This window comes from Cherax quadricarinatus, chromosome 11 (genome assembly GCF_038502225.1).
Source record: "Cherax quadricarinatus isolate ZL_2023a chromosome 11, ASM3850222v1, whole genome shotgun sequence".
In the NCBI taxonomy this organism is placed as follows: domain Eukaryota; kingdom Metazoa; phylum Arthropoda; class Malacostraca; order Decapoda; family Parastacidae; genus Cherax; species Cherax quadricarinatus.
The window spans coordinates 35,001-55,247 of record NC_091302.1 but is presented as its reverse complement, the minus strand read 5'-3'; the positions used below and the strand labels follow the sequence as shown (position 1 = coordinate 55,247).

Sequence of the window (20,247 nt, the reverse complement as noted above, 5' to 3'; positions counted from 1 at the left end):
CTTTTATATCAGAATTACTGCTGCAATTGAATTTTGTGTTAAAAGTAAGCAAACTTATGCTATTTTTGTGAAGTGCCTTCATAATACATATTTTACTTGAAAAAATTAGAATTTTTCTGAAATTCTTCAAAATGCATTGAATCGTCGAAATATGCCGAAAAATATGATTTTTAATGATTTTTCAACATTAACATATATTTTAGACGTTTTTTAAAATTCCCTACAAAAATCGATAGAAATCAATATTAATTTGAAAAATTTGAAATATTTTATGAAAAATACTTGAAACATTAAAATCTCAGAAAAATGTGCTAAAATCATATTGTACTGCATAAATCGACGATATAGAGCGTTATAAATACTTTTTTGACAAACTTAATTTTTCAGCTAAAATTCTTAGATTCTAACAATTTTCAATTAGAATTAATACTGCAATTGCATTTTATGCTAAAAGGAAGCAAAATGCTTGAAAATGCCTTGAATCGTCGAAATATGCTAAAATATATTATTTTTAATGATTTTTTCAATATTTATAAGTATTTCGCATATTTTTAAAAATCCCACTGAAGCTTGATAAAAATCAATAATTATTTTGAATGTTTAATATATTTTTAAAAAATACTTGAATCATTTAAAAAATCAGGAACAGGTGCTAAAATGATATTTTATTGCATATTTCGAAGATTTAGAGCATCTTGTATGGTTTTTTCTTACAAACTTAATTTTTCGGCAAAAATTAGTAGATTTTCACACTTTTCAATCAGAATTACTGCTGCAATTGAATTTAATTCTAAAAGTAATAAAAACTTTAGAATTTTTGTGAAATAATTTGAAAAAAACATATTTTAACTAAAAAAATTGATTTTCACGAAATGCTTGAAAATGCCTTGAATCGTCGAAATAATCCAAAAAATATGATTTTTAATGGATTTTCAACATTAATATATATATTAGACATTTTTAAAAAATCCCAGTAAAAATCGATAAAAATCCATGTTAATTTGGAAAATTTGAAATATTTCTTTAAAAATACTAGAAACGTTAAAAACTCAGAGAAATGTGCTAAAATCATATTTTACTGCATATTTCAACGATCTGGAGCGTTTCGAATGCTTTTTTTCACAACCTTCATTTTTTAGCTAAAATCTATTGATTCTCAAACTTTTAAATCATAATTAATGCTGTAATTGAATTTTATGGGAAAAAAAAGCAAAATATTTTCTGAAGTTGTTTGAAAATACATATTTTAACTCAATCAAGCGAAACTTTTGATTGAAATGTTTGAAAATGCCGTGAATCGTAGAAATATCCAAAAAAAATATGAATATTAATGATTTTTAAACACTTACATACAATTTAGTCAGTTTTAAAAAATCCCAATAAATATCAATGGAAATCAATATATTTCATACATTTTTATAAAAATATTTGAAATATTAAAAAAATCAGAAAAAAAGCTAAAATCATAATTTAATGCAAATTTCGATGGTTTAAAGCGTTTTTATTCCTTTTTCAACAAACTTGATTTTGGTACTAAAATCAGAGTTACTGCTGCAATTGAATTTGATAATTAAAGTAAGCAAGAGTATGCTATTTTTATCAAGTTTTTTGAAAATAATTATTATTTCTCAGAAAATAATGTTTTTCCTGAAATACTTGAAAATGACTTGAATCGCCATCTTATTCTACAAAACATGATTATTCAGTGATTTTTCAACATATTTTAGACATTTTTAAAACATCCCAATAAAAATCGATTGAAATTAATATTAGTAATAAATATTTCATACATTTTTTCAAAAATTCTTGAAACATTAAAAAAATCAGAAAAATGTGCTAAAATCATATTTTCCTGCATATTTCGATGATTCAGAGTGTTTTGAATGCTTTTTCGACAAACTTGATTTTGTAGCTAAAATTCATTGATTTTCACACTTTTACATAAGAAGTACTGCTGCAATTGAATTTTATGTTAAAAGTAAGAAAAATTATGCTATTTTTGTGAAGTGCCTTGAAAATACATATTTTATCTGAAAAAATGAGAATTTTTCTGAAATTCTTCAAAATGCTTTGAATCGTCGAAATATGCCGAAAAATATGATTTCTAATGATTTTTCAACATTAACATATGTTTTAGACATTTTTATAAAATTCCCTATAAAAATCTATAGAAATTATATTAATTTGAAAAATTTGAAATATTTTATAAAAAATACTTGAAACATTAAAATCTCAGAAAACTGTGCTAAAATCATATTTTACTGCATAAATCGACGATTTAGAGTGTTTTAAATATTTTTTTGACAAACTTAATTTTTCAGCTAAAATTCATAGATTCTAACAATTTGCAATTAGAATTAATACTGCAATTGCATTTTATGCTAAAAGCAAGCAAATTGCTTGAATCGTCGAAATATGCTAAAATATATTATTTTTAATGATTTTTTCAATATTTATAAGTATTTCGCATATTTTTAAAAATCCTACTGAAACTTGATAAAAATCAATAATTATTTTGAATGTTTAATATATTTTTAAAAAATACTTGAATCATTTAAAAAATCAGAAACAGGTGCTAAAATGATATTTTATTGCATATTTCGAAGATTTAGAGCATCTTGTATGGTTTTTCTTATAAACTTATTTTTTCAGCAAAAATTAATAAATTTTCACACTTTTAAAGCAGAATTACTGCTACAATTTAATTTAATTCTAAAAGTAATAAAAACTTTAGAATTTTTGTGAAATAATTTGAAAAAACATATTTTAACTAAAAAAATTGATTTTCATGAAATGCTTGAAAATGCCTTGAATCGTCGAAATAATCCAAAAAACATGATTTTTAATGGATTTTCAACATCAATATATATATTAGACATTTTTAAAAAATCCCAGTAAAAATCGATAAAAATCCATGTTAATTTGGAAAATTTAAAATATTTCATTAAAAATACTAGAAACGTTAAAAAACTAAGAGAAATGTGCTAAAATCATATTTTACAGAATATTTCAACGATTTGGAGCATTTTGAATGCTTTTTTTCACAACCTTCATTTTTTAGCTAAAATCCATTGATTCTCAAACTTTTAAATCATAATTAATGCTGTAATTGAATTTTATGGGAAAACAAAGCAAAATTTTTTCTGAAGTTCTTTGAAAATACATATTTGAACTCAATGAAGTGAAACTTTTGATTGAAATGTTTGAAAATGCCTTGAATCGCACAAATATGCCCAAAAAATATGATTATTAATGATTTTTCAATACTTACATACAATTTAGTCAGTATTAAAAAAATCCCAATAAATATCGATGGAAATCAATACATTTCATATATATTTTTAAAAATATTTGAAATATTAAAAAACTCAGAAAAATATGCTAAAATCATAATTTAATGCAAATTTCGATGGATTAGAGCTTTTTTATTGCTTTTTCGACAAACTTGATTTTGGTACTAAAATTCATAGGTTTTCAAACTTTTAAGGCGGAATTCCGGGAAAACACGAACGAAAAATTTTTTCCGAAAAAAATTCACAAACTGAGTTAATCTTATAGAAAAATAGCTTAACTCTCTGGCAACACAATGGTACCAGAATCATTGTTCTACGACATTCCTACAAGGAATTATGGTCATTTAAATACACCTAGGGTTACGTCACCACCCGCGACAGGTGTGCTCACCTGTCGTCAATTTATTTTTTTTTTTCCGTTTTTTTTTCGTGTATTTACTGTATTATTCTTTCTAAGATAATAATTGACGATTTGGCATCATAATACAGTAGGTGGGACTTATACGTAGAGTTCCAACCAACCAGGAACCTCCCGACACCATTTTGCTGACGTCATGGAAAATTCCAGTCTCGGGGGTGGCCGGGGAATATGGCTCAATATAACGCTATTATAGCTTCTACGGCTTATTTATCTATCACAATTGATCTAATATGACATAATAAACAATATAAATAACAAAGAAGTATGGTAAATACTCCAGAATGAATAATATATGGAATATTCCCAGAGCGCTCCATCGGGAATAATAGATTCCCATTCTCAGAGAGGGGCTTACATTCTCTTTCTCTCACCTCCAGGGTCCTTATATTAGAGAAAACGAACATGGTTAACTATGATATACACTCGTAATGCAGTATAAGACTGAGAAAAATGTTATTTTCTCGGAAAAAAAAAAAAAAAAGGTGGTCCGGCTGTTTCGTGGATTATCTCGGAAGTAAGTTATTCACATATATGAGCAAGTAACTAAGTTAATAATAGCAGGAATGTAATGAAATTCACAGAGAACATAAAGGAAAGATTGTTTTACAAGCTAGTGGATCGCTTTTTGAGATATCATAATTTGTTTTTGATTTATGTGAGGGCAAAAGTCAGATATTTGGCTGAAAGTCAAAAAACATACAAAATTTATTTTTTTAAGAATGAAGAAAGGATAAATTACAGAACGGCAATCCACTAGAAATACAGTTTAGCATTGTTTTATGCGTAGATAATGCCAAAACAGCTTCTCCAAGTCCCACTTCGACGGTACCTTGCAATATGTATGATTATGTATGATTATTAGTAAATAATTTTTTTCTCAGTTGTTTTTTGAGCTATCTTATTGAAACTTGGTCACATTACTATTGAAAGGTGCTTCTTTACGTACAAAAAAAATGAAAGAAATCGAACGAAAAATAAAAAAAAAAAAATTTTAGGCCTGAATTTCCGCGCGCGCTCAACCAAAAATCGAAAAATTATGGAAATTGAGTTATATATACCGATAAATAGCTTAACTCTTTGGCAACACAATGATACCAGAATGAATGCTCTACGACGTTTCTACAAGAAATTATAGTCATTTATATCAGGTAAGATGACGGTGATATGGGTAGCACGTCTGCTCACAGCCCATATATATTTTGGATTTTTTCCCTTGTTTTTTATCGCTTTTTCTTGAATTATTCTTTCTAATGTAATATTTGACTATTTGGCATCATAAAACAGTAGGCGGAGATTATCCGTAGACCATACCCCCGGCCGGGATTGAACCCGCGGTCATAGAGTCTCAAAACTCCAGCCCGTCGCGTTAGCCACTAGACCAGTTAGCCACATAAGATTCATCCAACTAGGTATATTTCTACACCATAGGAAAGTTAGCACAGGCACCTCTGTGACCACAAATGCGATTTTTTTTTTTTTTTTTTTTTTTGAGATGGTGGGCCGGCCGGCGTTCCCGGCCAATATCTCGGAAGTAACTTATTCACCTAAAGTATCTATTTCTGCCTTTATTACTTAATTAAATGGAATAATATTCACTTAAATTGTAGAATAATGATTTCTCTATTTTTCTACAAGCTATTTTTGGAAATATTCCAAATACTTTCGGAGTTATGTGGGAGTAAAGGGCAGATTTTTTTGCAACATTCCAGGAACTAACAAACTTTATTTTTTTGTGAAATAAAGATAAGTTATTTAGAGGAAAGGCGTTGAGGAAACTTCGTATAAGCATTGTTCTCTCGGCACCAAGTGTCCAAACAACCTTACGTCGTCCCATATAGGAATAAATCGCCCCCCAAGGGCATTTTCAGCAAATCAGTCCTTTTTCAGTCTTTTCTCAGTTGTTGTTTGAGGTATATTTTTGATAAATATTTTCAAGAAAGAGTGAAAACACTTTGTCTTGCGCACCAAAACTGGAGGAAATCGGACGGTAAACAAAAAAGCTACATTTTTTTCGCACGAGGCCCCCCTATTCTCCGTCTTACTCTTAATTCTTTCAATAATAACTCTACCATACACTTTACCAGGTATACTCAGCAGACTTATCCCCCTATAATTTTTGCACTCTCTTTTATCCCCTTTGCCTTTATACAAAGGAACTATGCATGCTCTCTGCCAATCCCTAGGTACCTTACCCTCTTCCATACATTTATTAAATAATTGCACCAAACACTCCAAAACTATATACCCACCTGCTTTTAACATTTCTATCTTTATCCCATCAATCCCGGCTGCCTTACCCCCTTTCATTTTACCTACTGCCTCACGAACTTTCCCCACACTCACAACTGGCTCTTCCTCACTCCTACAAGATGTTATTCCTCCTTACCCTATACACGAAATCACAGCTTCCCTATCTTCATCAACATTTAACAATTCCTCAAAATATTCCCTCCATCTTCCCAATACCTCTAACTCTCCATTTAATAACTCTCCTCTCCTATTTTTAACTGACAAATCCATTTGTTCTCTAGGCTTCCTTAACTTGTTAATCTCACTCCAAAACTTTTTCTTATTTTCAACAAAATTTGTTGATAACATCTCACCCACTCTCTCATTTGCTCTCTTTTTACATTGCTTCACCACTCTCTTAACCTCTCTCTTTTTCTCCATATACTCTTCTCTCCTTGCATCACTTCTACTTTGTAAAAACTTCTCATATGCTAACTTTTTCTACCTTACTACTTTCTTTACATCATCATTCCACCAATCGCTCCTCTTCCCTCCCGCACCCACTTTCCTGTAACCACAAACTTCTGCTGAACACTCTAACACTACATTTTTAAACCTACCCCATACCTCCTCGACCCCATTTCCTATGCTCTCATTAGCCCATCTATCCTCCAATAGCTGTTTATATCTTACCCTAACTGCCTCCTCTTTTAGTTTATAAACCTTCACCTCTCTCTTCCCTGATGTCTCTATTCTCCTTGTATCCCATCTACCTTTTACTCTCAGTGTAGCTACAACTAGAAAGTGATCTGATATATCTGTGGCCCCTCTATAAACATGTACATCCTGAAGTCTACTCAACAGTCTTTTATCTACCAATACATAATCCAACAAACTACTGTCATTTCGCCCTACATCATATCGTGTATACTTATTTATCCTCTTTTTCTTAAAATATGTATTACCTATAACTAAACCCCTTTCTATACAAAGTTCAATCAAAGGGCTCCCATTATCATTTACACCTGGCACCCCAAACTTACCTACCACACCCTCTCTAAAAGTTTCTCCTACTTTAGCATTCAGATCCCCTACCACAATTACTCTCTCACTTGGTTCAAAGGCTCCTATACATTCACTTAACATCTCCCAAAATCTCTCTCTCTCCTCTACATTCCTCTCTTCTCCAGGTGCATACAAGCTTATTATGACCCACTTTTCGCATCCAACCTTTACTTTAATCCACATAATTCTTGAATTTACACATTCATATTCTCTTTTCTCCTTCCATAACTGATCATTCAACATTACTACTACCCCTTCCTTTGCTCTAACTCCCTCAGATACTCCAGATTTAATCCCATTTATTTCCCCCCACCGAAACTCCCCTACCCCCTTCAGCTTTGTTTCGCTTAGGGCCAGGACATCCAGCTTCTTTTCATTCATAACATCAGCAATCATCTGTTTCTTGTCATCTGCACTACATCCACGCACATTTAAGCATCCCAGTTTTATACAGTTTTTCTTCTCTTTTTTAGTAAATGTCTACAGGAGAAGGGGTTACTAGCCCATTGCTCACGGCATTTTAGTCGCCTCATACGACACGCATGGCTTACGGAGGAAAGATTCTTTTCCACTTCCCCATGGACAATAGAAGAAATAAAGAAGAACAAGAGCTATTTAGAAAAAGGAGAAAAACCTATATATATATGCATGTGCGTGTCTGTGAAGTGTGACCAAAGTGTAAGTAGGAGTAGCAAGATATCACTGTTATCTAGCGTGTTTATGAGACAGAAAAAAAAAAAAAAAATATATATATATATATATATATATATATATATATATATATATATATATATATATATATATATATATATATATATATATATATATATATATATATATATATATATATATATATATATATATATATATATATATATATATATATATATATATATATATATATATATATATATATATATATATATATATATATATATATATATATATATATATATATATATATATATATATATATATATATATACAACCACTGTGAAACAATAGAGAAATTCCAAGCGCTTTCGTGACTACTAACATTATCAAGGAACAATAAAAGTAATGCATCAAAGGAAGGCATATAAAGGGTCTAGCCCACACCTCACTATCACATCCCACAACAAAGTAACACCTGACGCGCGACTCATAAGAAAGGGAACACTGCAGCAGGCCCACTGTCCCAACTAGACAGGTCCTTCACACAACCCACAAACAAACTATTCTACCCAAGAATTAAGAATTTTAAAATTTATTATTTTTCCAATGTATTATTAAATTCTTCCCAAATTCTATTAATTATAAATGGATCTAATTTATATTAACCAAAGGAAATATTCATATTATTGTCAAAACTGCGTTTTATGAAACAAGATTCAATTATATTCCTGTCGACCATGGACTTGCTTGATACTACTTTCTCAACTTTTTGAAAATTAATTGGATGGTTAAAATCTCTCACATGAATAAATAGAGCATTGGAATCTCGTTCCTATGTCCGCTATTATTCTTCACATCAAGATAGAGTTAAACTGTCTGTTTTCTCATCAATGTTTTTGAGAGCTTTTCGAATTTGTAGTCCAGAGTTCATAGATGAGGAAATATCCCAAATTTATGAAATAGCTAATGATTTAAAATACCCAAGAAAAGTAATTGATAAATCTTTTAAAGTTGCTAGAAATATTTTTACAATCCAAAAAGGGACAACCAACCTTATTCAACTAAAAATATGTTGGTTCTCCCTTACCATGAAAACTTGGTTTATATGCCTTCTCTTCTTGAGAATTTTAATATCAAAGTTGTATTTAAAAATCTTGATACAGTAAAAAAACTTTTGATAAAGAATTCCCCCCAAAATGCTGATGGATGTGTCTATAAGATTCCTTGTAAAATTTGCGATAAAGTTTATTACGGTCAAACTGGTAAAAGTCTCGAACTTAGATTAAAACAACATAAATATAGCATTAGAACTGGACAAGATTCCAATGCTCTATTTATTCATGTGAGAGATTTTAACCATCCAATTGATTTTCTAAACGTTGAGAAAGTAGTATCAAGGAAGTCCACGGTTGACAGGAATATAATTGAATCTTGTTTCATAAAAAGCAGTTTTGAAAATAATATGAATATTTCCTTTGGTTTATATAAATTAGATCTATTTATAATTGATAAAATTTGGGAAGAATTTAATAATACATTGGACAAATAATAAATTTTAAAATTCTTAATTCTTGGGTAGAATAGTTTGTTGGTGGGTTGTGAGAAGGACCTGTCTAGTTGGGCCAACGGGCCTGCTGCAGTGTCCCCTTTCTTATGAGTCGCGCGTCAGGTGTTGCTTTGTTGTGGGATGTGATAATGAGGTGTGGGCTAGACCCTTTATATGCCTTCCTTTGATGCATTACTTTCATTGTTCCTTGATAATGTTAGTAGTCACGAAAGCACTTGGAATTTCTCTATCTTTCACAGTGGTTGTTTTACATATTCTGAAATCACCTGTTTACTGTGATCTTATTGCATATATATATATATATATATATATATATATATATATATATATATATATATATATATATATATATATATATATATATATATATATATATATATATATTACCAGTGTTTTATATATCTTTGTGCTTTCCCGCTCAGCATCGTTCAACATTGAAGAACGCAGCTCTGAGGCACATTCACTGCCTTCACGAACGTTGCTTGAATGTCTTAGGGGATCAGTGAATGACTTGATCATTCACTGACTGGAAAATGTTAGTAAATTAGGCTATATTGTATCGTTGATTGATTATAAATTGATGTGACTGCTGCAGGCAGCTGTGGTTGACAGTACTGCTTATCAGCAGCAACAGTTTAATGTAAATAAGTGTGTATATACAGGCTTACAAAATTACTTTTCACTGGTAAATAACAATTTTGCAATATAGAGGTGAGAAGTCTTACATTACGTTTCGAGCACTCCTGTCTTGATGTAGCCTCTTTTAGGCCTCTTTCTGATCTTTCTCGTGTCAGGATAGGTTGAAACATCTTCTGTATTTTGTTTATTTGTATTGTGTGGTTTGTTTGACATGGTCTGAGCGTCGGCTGTGTGAGGCTTCAGTGTGTCACGGCTGTGTGAGGCTTCTGTGTGTCACGGCTGTGTGAGGCTTCTGTGTGTCACGGCTGTGTGAGGCTTCAGTGTGTCACGGCTGTGTGAGGCTTCTGTGTGTCACGGCTGTGTGAGGCTTCAGTGTGTCACGGCTGTGTGAGGCTTCAGTGTGTCACGGCTGTGTGAGGCTTCAGTGTGTCACGGCTGTGTGAGGCTTCAGTGTGTCACGGCTGTGTGAGGCTTCAGTGTGTCACGGCTGTGTGAGGCTTCAGTGTGTCACGGCTGTGTGAGGCTTCAGTGTGTCACGGCTGTGTGAGGCTTCAGCGTGTCACGGCTGTGTGAGGCTTCAGTGTGTCACGGCTGTGTGAGGCTTCAGTGTGTCACGGCTGTGTGAGGCTTCAGTGTGTTACGGCTGTGTGAGGCTTCAGTGTGTCACGGCTGTGTGAGGCTTCAGTGTGTCTTGTGTTGTAATGTACTTCTCCTGGACTTAATGTTAAGGTAGGTTATGGTAGAATTTTTGTGTGAGACACACACACACACACCCACACACACCCACACACACACACACACCCACACACACTGAGGAAAGAAGGTGGAGAACTCACAAGAAACGATCAAGAGGTATGTGAGGAGCTCAACACGAGATTTAAGGAAGTATTTACAGTAGAGACAGGAAGGACTCTGGGGGGACAGACCAGATGGGGACACCAGCAAGGAATACACCAACAAGTGTTGGACGACATACATACAGATGAGGAGGAGGTGAAGAAACTGCTAAGGGACATCGATACCTTAAAGGCAATGGGACCGGACAACATCTCCCCGTGGGTCCTTAGAGAGGGAGCAGATATGTTGTGCGTGCCACTTACCACAATCTTCAACACGTCCCTGGAAACTGGGCAACTGCCTGAGGTATGGAAGACGGCAAATGTAGTTACCATTTTTAAAAAAGGAGACAGAAAAGACGCACTAAACTATAGACCTGTGTCATTGACGTGTATAGTATGCAAAATTATGGAGAAGATTATCAGGAGGAGAGTGGTGGAGCACCTGGAACGGAACAAGAGTATAAATGCCAACCAGCACGGATTCACGGAAGGCAAATCCTGCATCACAAACCTTCTGGAGTTTTATGATAAAATAACAGAAGTAAGACACGAGAGAGAGGGGTGGGTTGATTGCATCTTCTTGGACTGCAAGAAGGCCTTTGACACAGTTCCTCACAAGAGATTAGTGCAGAAGCTAGAGCATCAGGTGCATATAACAGGAAGGGCACTGCAATGGATCAGAGAATACCTGACAGGGAGGCAACAACGAGTCATGGTACGTAATGATGTATCACAGTGGGCACCTGTGACGAGCGGGGTCCCACAGGGGTCGGTCCTAGGACCAGTGCTATTTTTGGTATATGTGAACGACATGACGGAAGGGTTAGACTCAGAAGTGTCCCTGTTTGCAGATGATGTGAAGTTAATGAGGAGAATTAAATCTGATGAGGACCAGGCAGGACTTCAAAGAGACCTGGACAGACTGGACACATGGTCCAGCAAATGGCTTCTCGAATTTAATCCTGCCAAATGCAAAGTCATGAAGATAGGGGAAGGGCACAGAAGACCACAGACAGAGTATAGGCTAGGTGGCCAAAGACTGCAAACCTCACTCAAGGAGAAAGATCTTGGGGTGAGTATAACACCGAGCATGTCTCCGGAAGCACACATCAATCAGATAACTGCTGCAGCATATGGGCGCCTGGCAAACCTGAGAACAGCATTCCGATACCTTAGTAAGGAATCATTCAAGACACTGTACACCGTGTATGTCAGGCCCATACTGGAGTATGCAGCACCTGTTTGGAACCCGCACTTGATAAAGCACGTCAAGAAACTAGAGAAAGTACAAAGGTTTGCGACAAGGTTAGTTCCAGAGCTAAGGGGAATGTCCTATGAAGAAAGATTAAGGGAAATCGGCCTGACGACACTGGAGGACAGGAGGGTCAGGGGAGACATGATAACGACATATAAAATACTGCGTGGAATAGACAAGGTGGACAAAGACAGGATGTTCCAGGGAGGGGACACAGAAACAAGAGGCCACAATTGGAAGTTGAAGACACAAATGAGTCAGAGAGATAGTAGGAAGTATTTCTTCAGTCATAGAGTTGTAAGGCAGTGGAATAGCCTAGAAAATGACGTAGTGGAGGCAGGAACCATACACAGTTTTAAGACGAGGTTTGATAAAGCTCATGGAGCGGGGAGAGAGAGGGCCCAGTAGCAACCGGTGAAGAGGCGGGGCCAGGAGCTAAGACTCGACCCCTGCAACCATAAATAGGAGAGTACACACACCCACACACCCACACACCCACACACACACACACACCCACACACCCACACACCCACACACACACACACACCCACACACCCACACACCCTCAAACACACACACACACACACACACACACACACACACACACACACACACACACACACACACACACACACACACACACACACACACACACACACACACACACACACACACACACACACACACACCCACACACCCACACACCAACACACACACACACACATACCCACACACCCACACACACACACACACACACACACACACACACACACACACACACACACACACACACACACACACACACCCACACACACACACACAAACACACACCCACACACACACACACACACACACACACACACACACACACACACACACACACACACACACACACACACACACACACACACACACACACACACACACACACACCTGAAAGACGCACTGAAAGACGGCAGGAAGAAAGAAAGGAGATTGAGAAAATCATCACGGAAATAGGGGGAGAAGACATGGACGAGATTGTAAATTTTCAGAGAATAGGGGGGTACTTGAAGGGGAGAAACCGACCAATCAAGCTGATTCTCAGGACAGAAACAGTGCGGAACAGGATCCTCCAAGAGAAACCACGGTTGAAAAGTTCGGAAGAGTACAAGAAGGTGTTCCTAGACAGAGACAGACATGTGCAACTCTTGGGTATCTTTATTGAGGAAACGTTTCGCCACACAGTGGCTTCATCAGTCCATACGTAGGAGAAACTTGAAGAACAGGAGGAGAAGTTTCTCCTACGTATGGACTGATGAAGCCACTGTGTGGCGAAACGTTTCCTCAATAAAGATACCCAAGAGTTGCACATGTGTCTAATTTATCAACATGTCGGTTCTCTGAACCATGAGTGTGTGAGTGTGTGTGTGTGTGTGTGTGTGTGTGTGTGTGTGTGTGTGTGTGTGTGTGTGTGAGTATGAGTGTGTGTGTGTGTATGAGTGTGTGTGTGTGTGTATGAGTGTGTGTGCGTGTGTGTGTATGAGTTTGTGTATGTGTGTGTGTGTGTGTGTGTGTGTGTGTGTGTGTGTGTGTGTTTATGTGTGTGTGTGTATGAATTTGTATGTGTGTGTGTGTGTGTGTGTGAGAGAGAGAGAGACTCAGCAATCAACATTTGCACCAATAACTCACTACAGTTGTGACCGGGTGTGGAAGTGTGAATTGCTCATTACTCTAAAATTTGTTCATGATTGCAGCCATGTATAAACGTAAGTAACCATTCTTACAGTATTCATTACCTTTGTAACTTGTGAGTTCATTACCTTTGTAACTTGTGAGTTCATTACCTTGTACCTAGTTCAGCCATCAAAACTTTGGAGCCCGGTCCCTGGACCCATTGTGTACCTCTGTAATCTGTAAATACCTTTGTAACTTGTCATGATTGTGACTAGACCTACCTGGAGTTCATTACCTTTGTAAATTGTGAGTTCATTACCTTTGTAACTTGTGAGTTCATTACCTTGTACCTAGTTCAGCCATCAAAACTTTGGAGCCCGGTCCCTGGACCCATTGTGTACCTCTGTAATCTGTAAATACCTTTGTAACTTGTCATGATTGTGACTAGACCTACCTGGAGTTCATTACCTTTGTAAATTGTGAGTTCATTACCTTTGTAAATTGTGAATTCATTACCTCTGTAACTTGCTCAGCTATCAAAACTTTGAGGCCCAGTCCCTGGACCCATTATGTACCTCTGTAATCTTTTGACTACCGCCCACAGGATGGGTATGGGGTGCATAATAAACATATTAAACTAACTAACTGAACCATTCATCTACAAATCTGTCAGACACTGCAACTTCTTGGGATCTTAATACTTAGGAATTCTTCGATTGCCTAATTCTTGGGCACGACCTACTTCCACATTGAACAAATGTGACACGACCTATGACTGCTGCACCTCTCCTGCCATACGGTTTATAAGCTGCTTCTCCGCTGATATGCCGTATTCTATTCAAGATTGATGGACTGAACACATCGACTCAAGGTTGAGGGACTGATTACGTCATTCTCCTCCTGTTCTTCAAGTTTCTCCTACGTATGGACTGATGAAGCCACTGTGTGGCGAAACGTTTCCTCAATAAAGATACCCAAGAGTTGCACATGTGTCTAATTTATCAACATGTCGGTTCTCTGAACCATTCATCTACAGAGAGAAAGCAGCTGAGGGAGAGGACAAAAAAGCGAAAGGAGATAGGAAAGGAGACAAGGATGGAGCCAGCAGAGGTCAGTCAGAGCAGAACAGAGCAGCAAGGGCAAGCACACACACAACTATCCTCAGAAACCCACAACCTATCACACCATCCCAACACACAATACAATCCATACCCACAGCTTCCACCCAACCCCCAAATATAGAATCCCACAGTATGCTACCAGGTCTCCCACCCCCACAGGCCCACCAAACCACAGTGTTGGAAAGGAAACTGAAGGTATGGTACACAAACGCTGATGGAATAACAAACAAGTGGGAGGAGTGGCACGAAAGAGTCAAAGAGGCATCACCAGACATCATAGCGATCACAGAAACCAAGCTTACAGGTATGATAACAGATGCCATCTTTCCAGCGGGATACCAGATCCTGAGAAAAGACAGAAGGAACAGGGGGGGTGGAGGAGTGGCATTGCTGATCAAACACCAATGGAATTTTGATGAGCTGGAGAGAGGAGACAGCGGAGAAGAAAGTGATTCCATAGCGGGAACGCTTCACTCTGGTGGTCCCAAGGTGATAATTGCAGTGATGTATAACCCACCACAGAACAGCAGGAGGCCAAGGCAAGAGTATGACGAGAGCAATAGAGCGATGGTTGACACACTGGCTAGAGTGGCCAGAAGAGCTCATGCATGCAGGGCAAAGCTCCTGATCATGGGCGACTTTAACCACAAGGAGATCGAATGGGAGAACTTGGAGCCACATGGGGGCCAAGATACATGGAGGGCTAAGATGATGGAGGTGGTACTGGAAAACTTCATGTACCAACACGTAAGGGACACTACAAGAGAGAGAGGAGAGGATGAACCAGCAAAACTGGACTTAGTATTCACCTTGAGTAGTGCAGATATTGAGGACATCACATATGAAAGACCCCTTGGGGCCAGCGATCATGTGGTTTTGAGCTTCGAATACACAGTAGAGCTACAAGTGGAGGGGGAAGCAGGAAGGCAAGGACAAATGAAACCAAACTACAAGAAAAGGGACTACACAGGAATGAGGAACTTCCTGAATGAGGTTCAGTGGGACAGAGAACTGGCAGGGAAGCCAGTTAATGAGATGATGGAATATGTAGCAACAATGTGCAAGGAGGCTGAGGAGAGGTTTGTACCCAAGGGTAACCGGAATAATGAAAAAGCCAGGATGAGCCCATGGTTCGCCCAAAGATGCAACGAGGCAAAAACCAAGTGTGCTTGGGAATGGAAGAAATATAGAAGGCAAAGGACCCAGGAGAATAAGGAGAGCAGTCCTAGAGCCAGAAACGAATATGCACAGATAAGAAGCGAGGCCCAACGTCAATATGAAAACGACATAGCAGCAAAAGCCAAATCTGACCCGAAGCTGTTATACAGCCACATCAGGAAGAAAACAACCGTTAAGGACCAGGTAATCAGGCTAAGGAAGGAAGGAGGAGAGACAACAAGAAATGACCGTGAAGTATGTGAGGAACTCAACAAGAGATTCAAAGAAGTGTTCACAGAGGAGACAGAAGGGGCTCCAGAAAGACGGAGAGGTGGGGTACACCACCATGTGCTGGACACAGTACACACAACCGAGGAAGAAGTGAAGAGGCTTCTGAGTGAGCTAGATACCTCAAAGGCAATGGGGCCTGAGAGAGGGAGCAGAGGCGCTATGTGTACTCCTAACAACAATATTCAATACATCTATCGAAACAGGGAGATTGCCTGAGGCATGGAAGACAGCAAATGTGGTCCCAATATTTAAAAAAGGAGACAGACATGAAGCATTAAACTACAGACCAGTGTCACTGACATGTATAGCATGCAAAATCATGGAAAAGATTGTCAGGAGAAATATGGTGGAACATCTAGAAAGGAATGATCTCATCACCAGCAGCCAACATGGTTTCAGAGATGGGAAATCCTGTGTCACAAACCTACTGGAGTTCTATGACATGGTGACAGCAGTAAGACAAGAGAGAGAGGGGTGGGTGGATTGCATTTTCTTGGACTGCAAGAAGGCTTTTGACACAGTACCACACAAGAGATTAGTGCAAAAACTGGAGGACCAAGCAGGGATAACAGGGAAAGCACTGCAATGGATCAGGGAATACTTGTCAGGAAGACAGCAGCGAGTAATGGTACGTGGCGCGGTGTCAGAGTGGGCACCTGTGACCAGCGGGGTCCCACAGGGGTCAGTCCTAGGACCAGTGCTGTTTCTGGTATTTGTGAACGACATGACGGAAGGAATAAACTCCGAGGTGTCCCTGTTTGCAGATGACGTGAAGTTGATGAGAAGAGTTCATTCGATCGAAGACCAGGCAGAACTACAAAGGGATCCGGACAGGCTGCAGACCTGGTCCAGCAACTGGCTCCTGGAGTTCAATCCCACCAAGTGCAAAGTCATGAGGATTGGGGAAGGGCAAAGAAGACCGCAGACGGTGTACAGTCTAGGGGGCCAGAGACTACAAACATCACTCAAGGAAAAAGATCTTGGGGTGAGTATAACACCAGGCACATCTCCTGAAGCGCACATCAACCAAATAACTGCCGCAGCATATGGGCGCCTGGCAAACCTCAGAACAGCATTCCGACATCTTAATAAGGAATCGTTCAGGACCCTGTACACCGTGTACGTTAGGCCCATATTAGAGCATGCGGCACCAGTTTGGAACCCACACCTAGCCAAGCATGTAAAGAAACTAGAGAAGTGCAAAGGTTTGCAACAAGACTAGTCCCAGAGTTAAGAGGTATGTCCTATGAGGAGAGGTTAAGGGAAATCAACCTGACGACACTGGAGGACAGGAGAGATAGGGGGGACATGATAACGACTTACAAAATAATGAGAGGAATTGGCAAGGTGGACAAAGACACGATGTTCCAGAGACTGGACACAGCAACACGGGGACACAGTTAGAAGCTGAAGACACAGATGAATCAAAGGGATGTTAGGAAGTATTTCTTCAGCCACAGAGTAGTCAGGAAGTGGAATAGTTTGGGAAGCGATGTAGTGGAGGCAGGATCCATACATAGCTTTAAGCAGAGGTACGATAAAGCTCATGGTTCAGGGAGAGTGACCTAGTAGCGAACAGTGAAGAGGCGGGGCCAGGAGCTTGGACTCGACCCCTGCAACCTCAACTAGGTGAGTACAACTAGGTGAGTACACCCACACACACACACACACACTCACCCACACACACACACACACACACACACACACACACACACACACACACACACACACACACACACACACACACACACACACACACACACACACACACACACACACACACACACACACACACACACACACACACACACACACACACACACACACACACACACACACACACACACACACAATTGAAAGCATCATGAAAGTAATAGGAGAAGACGACATGACCCAGCTGGAAAATTTTCGGAGAATAGGGGGGTTTGTAAAAAAAAGAACCCGGCCAGTGTAAGTGACCTTCAAGGCAGAATCGACTCGGAACAGGATACTGCAGGAGAAAGCACGACAGAACACAAGAAGAAAGGCAGAAACTGAGAGAGATGGTACAAAGGCGAAAGGAGGAAAGAGAGGGGATGAAGAAGACAGAGAGGAGGTCCCAGACACAGGAAGAAGGTCAAATACAACCTCCCTCACAGCTTCCTATAGAAGCCTCCCAACCAGGTCAACCCCAGTGCAGCCAAACACTCTAAACCAAAACACCCATGCCACATCCAATGCCCCCACCCACTACATTACAAACTCCACCCCCACAGCAACCACCCATAGTTCCTTATCAGGTCTCCCACTTCCCCAACCCCAATACACCTCCCAGACCACAGTCTTAGAAAAGAAGTTGAAGGTGTGGTATACAAATGCAGATGGAATAACAAATAAGTATGAGGAGTGGCACGAAACAATTAAGGAGACATCCCCAGACATAATAGCACTCACAGAAACAAAACTCAACAGAATAATAACAGATTCAATCTTTCCACCCGGATATCAAATCCTCAGGATAGACAGAGGGAGGAGAGGGGGAGGAGGATTTGCACTGCTCATTAAAAACCTGTGGGGTTTTGAGAAAATGGAAGGAATGGATGGCACGGGTGAAAGGGACTACTTAGTAGGAACAATCCAGTCTGAGGGACATAAGGTGATAATTGCAGTAATGTACAACCCACCACAGAACTGCAGGAGACCAAGAGAAGAATACGATGAGGACAACAGAGCCATGGTCGACACACTAGCCGAGGTGGCCAGGAGAGCACACATGGGAGGAGCAAAGTTACTAGTTATGGGTGTTTTCAATCACAAGAAGATTGACTGGGAAAACCTGGAGCCCCATGGGGGTCCCGAAACATGGAGAGCCAAGATGATGGATGTAGTACTGGAAAACCTCATGCATCAACATGTTAGAGACACTACCAGAGAGAGAGGAGAAGATGAACCAGCAAGACTGGACCTTGTATTCACCTTGAGTAGTTCAGACATCGAGGATACCTTGTATGAAAGGACTCTGGGAGCTAGTGATCATGTGGTTCTGTGCTTCGACTACATAGTTGAGCTCCAAGTGGAGAGAGTAGCAGGAATAGGGTGGGAAAACCAAACTACAAAAGGGGGAACTACTCAGGCATGAGGAACTTCCTTCAAAACATTCAGTGGGAGAGGGAACTGACAGGAAAACCAGTACAAGAAATGATGGACTATGTGGCAACAAAATGCAAGGAGGCAAAGGAGAGGTTTGTTCCCAAGGGAAACAGAAATAATGGGAAGAACGGAACGAGTCCTTGGTTCACCCAAAGGTGTAGGGAGGCAAAAACTAGGTGTACTAGAGAATGGAAAAGGTACAGAAGACAGAGAACTCAGGAAAATAAAGAGATTAGCCGAAGAGCCAGAAACGAATATGCACAGATAAGAAAGGAGGCTCAGCGACAATATGAAAATGACATAGCATCGAAAGTCAAGACTGACCCGAAGCTGCTGTACAGCCACATCAGGAGGAAAACAACAGTCAAGTACCAGGTAATCAAACTGAGGAAGGGTGATGGGGAATTCACAAGAAACGACCGAGAGGTATGTCAGGAGCTCAACACGAGATTTAAAGAAGTATTTACAATGTTAACCAGTAGGACTCCAGGAAATCAGAACAGTGGGGTACACCAGCAAGTGCTGGATGAGGTACATATAACCAAGGAGGAAGTGAAGAAGCTGCTATGCGAACTTCACACCTCAAAGGCGGTGGGACCAGACAACATATCTCCGTGGGTCCTTAAAGAGAGAGCAGAGATATTTTGAGTGCCATTAGCAAAGATCTTCAACACATCATTTGAAACTGGGCAACTCCACGAGGTATGGAAGATGGCAAATGTAGTCCCAATTTTTAAAAAGGGAGACAGACATGAGGCACTAAACTACAGACCTGTATCACTAACGTGTATAGTATGCAAGGTCATGGAGAAGATCATCAGGAGGAGAGTGGCGGAGCACCTGGAAAGAAACAAGTGTATAATTGTCAACCAGCACGGTTTCAGTGAAGGAAAATCCTGTGTCACAAACCTACTAGAGTTTTATGACAAG

The 20,247-nt window shown here is 38.7% G+C and overlaps 1 protein-coding gene across 1 annotated transcript in view; it reads left to right on the top strand.

Annotated features, from left to right (window-relative positions):
* Positions 1 to 407, top strand: part of LOC128687679 (transmembrane protein 72) — an 88,870-nt gene extending 88,463 nt beyond the window's left edge. The window contains exon 7 of the mRNA XM_070084186.1: positions 388 to 407. Within this exon, the coding sequence (XP_069940287.1) occupies positions 388 to 407 (20 nt within the window). The remainder of the gene's footprint in view (positions 1 to 387) is intronic.
* Positions 408 to 20,247: the final 19,840 nt, after the last annotated feature.